Here is a 9,600-nt window from a genome sequence, read left to right on the forward strand (position 1 = left end):
CGTACCCACGGTTAGTAAGTTCCACACTGGTATCTGGATGATATTTTAAAAACCTTTTAAATGGTATCACTCCATTCTCCTATCGTTGTTGCCGACGTCAAATATATGTTGTTCTGTTCAGAAAGCGTAAGGTTGGATGTTGGGTTTTTTGTTTGTTTTGTTTTGTTGGGGTTTTTGTTGTTTTTTTTTTGTTTTTTTTTTTTTGTTTGTTTGTTTTTTTTTGTTGTTTTTAGTCAAATGTATAGTTGTAGTTTCGGAGATGATATTTTTATCCTTTTCAATCAAATGTTTATGTTATATAGTGTTATATTCATTGTTTGAATATATACTGGGTTGTAAACATTTGAGTTTATTCTTCTTAGTGAAATTCCTTGCTTATGTCTGGATGAGGCTTTTAGGTGATCTCAAGCTGATAGTGTGCTCTTGAATCTATATACATCTGTTCTCGTCTGCGTTAAATTGTAAATTAAAAATTTTTGGACACATTTCAGTGTTAGACCGGAGGTCTAATCATTTTTCAACTATTTGTAAGTCAATACTAGGTCTAAATATAATTTGATTGTTTTCCCTCTTAATAAAGGACACTTGGTGGTATCGGGGGAGTTTTAGAAATGAATATATTACTCAATCTACTTCTAACATCTGATGAACTCATCTCCCCGTGTCTTACTGTTTTCTAAGGTGTTTGATAGCCAAATTTAAATCATTTAAATATTTTTATATTTTACTTTTTACTGTTTCTGAAATTGTGGGCGTCCTTGGGATAATCAGTCGCATGGTGAAAAGATTCAAACGGAGATATTGACAATTTTAGACAAGAGGTCAATTTTTATGGAAAATGAGTTCTCACAAAAAATCATTAAATCAAACATTTTTCTACATATTAATGAAATCATTTTATTGAATTCTACTCCTAAATATTTTATTTTCATTATTTTATGTAGGTAATTATCATACTTAATATCAACTCTTGTCAACTATGGAAGTGATTTTCTCAAAATTAGGGTTTCCCAACCTAGCCCATGCATATGACCATATACTCATGAAAAAATTGTCCAATAAGTGTCACAATCGCCATAAAACTATACAAAATAGGAAAGAAACAGTAAAATCTGAGAACATATCACATAATATTGTGTAGTTATTAAGTCTCACATTACTAAGGCTGGACATAAATAAGGATATGCTCGAAGTGAGACATCAGATAATTATTGTCCACGCCAATCACAGACAGCATCTGATTGCTAGGCTTAGTGTCCAGAAAATCTACGCCCCATCCAAAAATGTTACACACGTTGTCACATCCTTGAAACCACCAACCACTCCCGGTTTTAGCCGCACAGTTTTCACTAGGATTTACATCATTGTCATGGTCCCAAGCCGAAAATGGCACATTCTGATATGGGCCGAAACAGTCGCCCAGTTTATTGCTGGTAGATAGTACTACACTTCCTCTTCCGTTCTCGTCATTTCCTCTGTGAGTGAATCGGTATTTCCCCTTGCTCCCATTGAGCATGAAGGTTCTGTATTGTCGGTACAGCATTCCTTTATCACCAAAACCAAGCACTATAAATAGTGTGTCGTAACCAAGTGCACTGACAGCACTCCAGTGATCCAAACCTATCCACATATTTTCGTCACTTAAGAAAAAGCCATTCATGTAGTCGTGAAGCGTCAGGTTAAAATGTGTGTTCCCTGTGTGTCTTAGAATATAGATAGATGTGAATCCACTGTGTAGTATGGAGCACACAACGGGGATAAGATCATTACCGTCTTGGTTTGGGTCGAGTAATGCACGGTAATGGCCTTCAGGGTATCCATATGTGATCAAATCTTTACAGTCCTTTGGTCTATTCTTACAGAAAGGGCCTACCCACGAATCTACACAAACGCAAGAAAGGGTTATGTTGTCGTACCTTCCTCCATTTGAACAGGAACTTTTGGCCATGTAAATGTGGTCCATGGCCGGAGAACCACACCCAGAAATGTAGGATGAACAGTCCAAGTGAAGAAAGCAACTCTCGTTTCTATCCATACTGACACCAATACAGTTGTCCAGCTTGCTACAAATGGAAGTACATTCGAGCATACTTCTCAATTTTAAGGATTTTGAAGAACAGTTATATAACAATCTTTCATTGATGTCGCAAAGTAAATCTCTCTTAAAAGTATTACTCAAAAGTTGAGCATCACATTTCGTAGCCACGACAAACAAAACACTTGATATTATGACTGGGGTCCAAATACTACATATTGAATTTTTCGGACGTCTGTGAAAATCTTTGATCAAATCAACCTCCATTTTTTAGATTGACAGACGAGAAAATAGACAGTTGACTGATCTTTTCTCCTTAAATATCATTTTCAAATGGCGGTGAGTCCTCCATCCGGAATTTTTCTAGGATCATCATATCATAAAGGAACATATTCCAATGTTTCACAAAATACATTGAGGCAGAAAATTGAAATCAGTTCAATATTACATCAGCTTAAATGAGTTCTCAATCGGCAACATTTGTTATTACAAGCGCGGCGAATAAACCGTATTACGTCAAACTTTCAAATCTCAAATTTATTAATTATAACACGGTAGAAAGAATGTTCTACTAATATTTTTCTAAAGAATCTCATTTAATCAGACATAATGAGATCAAAATCGTGTTTCTTGCACCCTTACTTTCTATAATACGAACTTAGCTTACACCACGGGCTCACAAGGTCGCAATGCGATTAGGAGCATTTCCCAATATCCAAAATAACGGTACGCTTAAATATTCAAAATAATTTGAGTTCAGTGGAGGAAAAATGTTATTCAGTAGTTTTTGAGGTCTAGCCAAAAAAGACACCGATCGCAAACTATTGATTTTTTTTTTATTGGCCTTGTTGGCGTGGATATAATGTTGTGGGATTCTCCATAACCACAATTAGATTATGATAATGCAGGTGCTTATCTCTCTTTTTAAAAGTGGAATACTCGATGGATCAAACACAAAATATATCAAGCCTAATTCGTCCTTAATTGTCTCAGAATTCAAACATGTTTGAGACTGAGACAACAGATTAAAAGACATCCACCTGTTAAGTTATGAAGACAAAATTACACTGTATCGGGACAGTTGAATCAACAAGGAATAGTCCATTAAAATCAGTGACGCGGTACCCATTTTATTGATTCCTTTTACCATGGCAACCTAACTCTTTACATTCGGCATTGCCACTACAGTCGCATCTCTGTAGACCGATTCCCTTTATTGATAATGAATGATGAACTTTGTGTATACTTATTTATGAATCTGGTAACATAAATCATTAACACCCCATTCTTGTAATATACCTTACATATAATACATATAGATAAGCCAATAATTTACGATCGGATTTTATCTTTCAAATTCAGAATTACACTTCGCGATCAATGATTATTGTTTATTGACTAAAAGTCAGGCAACGGTTTCTGTGATGGGACTAATTTATTTAATTAGGCTGTATGGATGACTTCAAATATTTTTGACTTGGAAAAATCTCGAAACAGAGACTGCAATATATATTCTATGCATAGTAAAAATCAAACTTCAATGGTCCAATAAAATATGGAAAGATCAAGGCAACCAATTCATCGTAACTTAAACTCTTTAAAAGCATAACATGACCTGTAACACTAAATTAAATGGTGACGTATAGACTTAAAAGAATGTGGTCGCAGGATTCAGGAAGCTAAATCATGGTTTTGTTTCTATTGAAGACAGTTGTATTTTATACCGTCGGAAAGAAGCATTTTTGGAGTATTCTCGGAATATCAAGGATCCGCTGGTGATTCAAGGAGACTGAAATGTATCGGTCATGTTGCTCGAAAAAAAAAAAATAGACACTGCGTATCATGGAAAAGTAGATGTAAAAGAAACAAATCAGACAACTGCGTCCCTGCGCAGCAAAACTGCATCTACAAATGGTCTAGAAAACACCAATTTGCCATGTTCAGTAACGCCAGACAATAGCGAAGAAAGATTGTGGTATCATCGAGCATAAAGGGCAGCTATTATCTCGCTGAAGATAATATGTGAGATATGAAAATTGTCATTTGCACTGATGTCTTAGTCGGACCAGGTTCTGCCATAGCATCGTATCCATAGTACCTAGGAGTTACGCTGGACCGCAACCTAATCTACGGGTCCATCCCGAAGATGTTGCCCGGAAGATAGAGATACGCAACAGTCTTCTGAAGAAGCTGACGGTAACAACATGGGATGCCGACCAGGTGCTTCTAAGGACTTCTGCCATGGTACTATGCTACTCCACCGCGAGATAGTACGCTCTGGTGTGAGGTAGGAGTAAGAACGTTGCGAAAGAAGATGTAAAACTTCACAAGTCCTTGCACATAGTTTCTGGAACGCTGACAACACTTAAATAGAGCCCGATAACGGCAGCAACCCACCCACCCCCTCCCCGTTCCATCCCCTATATTATGTCCGGTACACCGGACAACACGCTCAAAACACTACCATACAATAAAGACTACCGTAGTGGTTTTGGCGTAAGACTTTCATACCATAACCACTATCGTAGTGAATTCTGCACATGCTGTAAACACAACAGTGTGATTTTGGCGTACGCAATAAACACTATCATTAAGCTAAAAACACTACCGTTTACACGCCAGATTAACTACCCACGTCAAAAACACTCGTAGTCTTTGTAAACCCTACTGCAGTTTGTTTTCTTTTTCGGGGTTTAGATATTATCCTAAAATCACTATCCCAGTATTGGAAATATTAGACTTGGTACCTTCGGCAGAAAAAAGCTTAATCGACACAACAGATATGGGTGAAAAATGAGAAAATAATACTACTTTCGGTTTCTCTTTTAAAATGCGAAACTCAGCCTTACTTACGCTTTTCCAATTCTTCTTGGAATAAGATTTGTTTTCGGTTTTAAAGATTCCTCGAAATGTCCAGCCAGTTTTTATACACAACACAATGACTAACAAAGGTAGCATGTATAGTGATGTTGAAAAATTCGTTGCCGTAATGACTATGGTAGTGTTTGTTGCTTAGAGTGATTCTTGCTTGAGGATAGTAACTTTGGCGTATCCAGAAATAGTTTTTGGCGTGAAGGCGTGCTATAAACACTACTGATAGTCCTTTCAGCGTTGCCAAAATGATTATGATAGTGTTTGTTGCATATAGTGATTTTGGCTTATTACACCGGCGGAGACAATTACTTGGCACTGGCTTAAGAAAATAGAGAGGCAAATTGGGGAAACCCCTCTCAGCCGCATAATGGACGAACCGAAACAAGTCTCGGATGCCCTTGTATTTAGCTTCACTGATTCCGGACGGGGTTGCACATACAAAATAAAAGACGACTTGGAAAATTCGGTCCCTCATGAGGGGCGGGGACTTCGTCTTGTCAAAACTGGGAGAAAAGTTGCCAGGCTTCTGTACCAGCAAGAGGATGCACTGGGTGGCTGCAAACAAAGGTCATCCTACATTATTGGGGACCTCCTCTCCCACATGTACACGTAGCGACAAGAACCCGAAACATCAGAGCAACTGGTTCAACATTTTATTGTGACGAGGCTACCAGGGTTTGCGACTGACTGTACACGAATGCGGCAACAAATTTGCCGCTTTGATAGAACGTCAGAATATTAATACTGTACTGCAAGACGAGACCATTAGAAGAAAAAAATAAATTTTTCACACCCAATCATAATCAAATTGTCGAAAGTCAGTGATTTCAGTAAAAACAATAGACAATGGGACATGTTACATAAAACATTATTATAAAAGATTTATCTTTTAAACAGAAGGGATAACGTTCATTTTTTTCCATCTACTCTAACAAAAAATAGGATAACAAAATATAAAGTATGAAGAGCGCAGAGTGACCTTGTAAGATAAGAGATTAATCATGAAATGTTTGCACGCTAAACTAGACGGCTGGTTGATTTAATGTATTTCGTTTCAAAACTAATGGCCATACTCGAAGCCATATGTGATGTATCTCTATATAGTCATCAGTCAATTAACTATAGAGCTGTGTATGTTTGTTCTATGCTTTAGAAGGAACGAAATTGACGTCAGCTTTTTGTTATTGTTATTACCATACATTCTCGTCGTACAGCGCTGCATATCGTACACTTTTACAAAAAATATTTGTTATTGTTATTACATCATAGATTCTTGAAATTTTCTAATCAAAGTTTTTACGTAATCACTAATCCGTTCCGTACTTTTTAACGTTCTTAAAGTAATAAAGAATAAAATGCATATTATCAAATCAATCAAATCCTGAAGGCAAGCTCATTTGTCATCCGTCTTTGCTTAAACTAAGAAAAGCTAGTCTACTTACTAAGGCTATTTTGCTGTGTTAATTTATATAAATATCTATTAAAATAGCTTATGTTTACATTCAGCTTTTTACGTTTCATTAGCTTTATCATTGTGAGGTGTACGACTTGCGGAGCCCATTTTCGTGGATGGCACCCATATCGTACAACACTTGTGGATTGGCGAGCAATTTGTACTTATTCCATTATATTTTTTATTAAATAATTAACTATTTCAAGTCGTGAAACATTTTGTCCTTTTTGATAAAGGGAAATATTATATTGAATGTCATTTTTTTTCACTAATCATTTTGTTTTCATTTCCAGATGTTGTTATCAAAAATATCATCGCGACTAAGAGGGGAAGACGATTTAAACCAGGGCAATTTTCGTTTCATAAACTTTAGCCCCAGGAAGGGGGGGGGGGGGTAGTCAATTCCAGGAGGAATTGTCAAGCACCTGGAAAGATAAACAATAAAACCACATTTTGAAAATCACAGCATCACGCAAATGCAAATAATGATATCTGGAGTATGTAATCAACGAAGTGGTGCTCGTCCTGTGGAGGTCCGCCAGGTAGAGGCAGCACTGGGCTCTCAGTCCGCCTGGAGAATCTTCCTTCATCTTGTGGAGTTATTGAAAGCTACTGGCTATATTAACAAAAGAAGACAAAGTGTAAGACTTGGCCTTGTGTACCGAAGATCTGTATTTAAAAAATACAAAGGGAGGTGTGCCCACAGCTTGCAGGAAGTGACCATCGCCCTGTAGTTCTTACATTATCCAGAAGTCTTCTTAAAATTCCAGCCTCAGCGTTCAAGATGGAATTTAAAGAAGGTTAACTGGGGCCTTTATTCCATAAGAACTAATGAGCTTACAAAAGACCTAGAAATTCAAGACTAAACCTCAAACTATGTCATCAATCAGTGGACAAAAAACTTTTTGAAGGCTGCAAAGGAAGCTATACCGAGAGGGTTAAGAACAAATTACAAACCACATTGGAACGAAAACATACAGAAAACCCATGACAACCTCACCCTCGCACGTGACAGAGCGGAGAAATTATAATTATAAAGGCTCAAAAGGATAAAGCTGAATATCTCAATATGTCCTTTGATAGCAAAAGAAAAAGTTGGAGAGAAAGAACCGCTTCCCTTAACATGGAAAAAGACACAAGCAAATTATGGAAACTAGTAAAAGCCATGAAAGATGAAGAAGGAGGACAAACAACCATTTCCATTGAACTTGAAGGAAATATACTTTTGGTGGAATGGCTGCTGACACATTTATCAAAGCATAATCAGACGTAGCAGACATCCAAATTCTAATGGAACGAAAAATCGAAGTCAGAGACGACCATGCAAAATGCTAGACAAAACGCAACACAAAATGACATGCTGGAGAACATGCACAAGCCTATCACAATGAGCGAAATCAAAGTTGCAATTAAGAAACTTAAAATTTAAAAAATCACCTGCACCAGATGACATATCTAATGAAATGATTGCACACTTAGGGAACATTGCCCTTCAGCCGTAAGAAACGTTTGGAAATGTTCAATCTTTCCTGGAATAAAGGAGAAGTTCCACAAAAATGGAAGGATGCTCTTATGACCCCTCTCCACAAAGAAAAACAGCTAGGTGATGCTTTAAATTACCGGCCTCTAAGCCTCACAATCTGCGTATGTTAAACAATGGAGAGAACAATAAACCACAGATCACATTGGTAATTAGAAAAAGAAAATCTCATCGCACCTGAACAAGCATGTTTAGACAATTTCCAAAGAAGATTAAACTACTCACCTGTCTCAGGCAATCGAAGATGCTTCCCAACGTTAGAAAGTTTGCTTGCATCGTTCAGACTTCCTAAAGTGGGCTCAAAATAAAGATACAAAGAAATGGGATCCGAGGGAACGTGATAAAGTGGATACAATCCATAATCGGAAAGCTGGAGTACTTTTTGATGGATACACAGGGGGAGAAAAAAAGCTTTTGAGAGGTGTACCACAAGGCGGAGAACTGTTGCCTACATTATTTATCCTCTTTATAAATGGCATCAGAATGGAATTGCCCAAAGGAGTCCATGCAGCACTATAATGTGCTGATGATTTAGTACTATTACTATGGTGCTTTGAGGAATATGCAACTCCTGCAAATAACAGAATGCAACTGGTTTTGAATAAACTAAAATAGTGAAGAGACAAGTGGTCCTTTAGCATTAACAGAAAAAAAGTCTTTTGCAACGCTATTCACCTTTTCGGTACAGAAAGTAAGGGACCTAAAAATAGGAAATCAAAAATATTAGTTTAGGAACAAACATATCTTGGTGTCACACATGACAAACGCTTGACATGGAAGATACAAATAGAGAAAGCAGAGACCAATGCCAGAAAAAAACTGAGCATGAATAGAAAGCTTACTGAAACAAAGTGGGTAGCTTCAGAAAGTATACTAAAACAGGTTTATTGTGTCCACATCTGAAATATGGATCAAATGCATTCCTGACAGCGCCACAAACACATAAAAATTCCCTTGAAAAACCCCCTCAAAACTGAGTTCTACGCATCATTGCTTGTGTCAATGCAAGATGCCACAGGAATCTCCCCTCATAAACAAAGATGGGAAGCAAAGACACTAACGCACCTTGTCAAAATTAATGCCATTAATGAACAAGTAATCCTGTTCCGCCTCAGTACATGGCACAATAGACTTAAAAAGCATATGCACAGACGCATGAAACGGACACAGTCGTAGGTCTGCTCGTGTGGTGGGGAGGAGGAAGATGCTGAGCATATACTGCAGTGATGCAGAAAATACTCAACACATAGATAAGAAATATGACCCTCTGCAACTTCTCTAAATAAAAAAATTCGACCCGCTAGAAGAACTCATAAAGACAAGTACCTTCATCTTCGAAACGGGACTCCAGATATAAAGGCTTACGAGAAGAAGAAGAAGAAGAAGAAGAAGAAGAAGAAGAAGAAGAAGAAAAAGAGGAGGAGGAGGAGGAGGAGAAGAAGAAGAAGAAGAAGAAGAAGAAGAAGAAGAAGAAGAAGAAAGAAGAAGAAGAAGAAGAAGAAGAAGAAGAAGAAGAAGAAGAAGAAGAAGAGAAGAAGAAAGAAGAAGAGAGGAAGAAGAGAGAGAGGAGGAGGAGAGAGAGAGGAGGAGGAGAGAGGAGGAGGAGGAGGAGGAGGAGGAGGAGGAGGAGGAGGAGGAGAAGGAGAAGGAGAAGGAGAAGAAGAAGAAGAAGATAAACTTAAACTTACGATGAATTAT

The 9,600-nt window shown here is 37.5% G+C and overlaps 1 protein-coding gene across 1 annotated transcript; it reads right to left on the minus strand.

The window, feature by feature from the left end:
• Positions 1-755: 755 nt before the first annotated feature.
• LOC144974083 (ficolin-1-like) lies at positions 756-2,882 on the minus strand. Its single transcript, XM_078916975.1, has one exon. The coding sequence runs from the start codon at positions 2,300-2,302 to the stop codon at positions 1,160-1,162; it is 1,143 nt and encodes a 380-aa protein (XP_078773101.1). The 5' UTR covers positions 2,303-2,882; the 3' UTR covers positions 756-1,159.
• Between the last annotated feature and the right edge of the window lie 6,718 nt (positions 2,883-9,600).

Source organism: Berghia stephanieae, chromosome 5 (genome assembly GCF_034508935.2).
Source record: "Berghia stephanieae isolate SIO BIC M18660-M18661 chromosome 5, UCSD_Bste_1.3, whole genome shotgun sequence".
Lineage (NCBI taxonomy): Eukaryota > Metazoa > Mollusca > Gastropoda > Nudibranchia > Aeolidiidae > Berghia > Berghia stephanieae.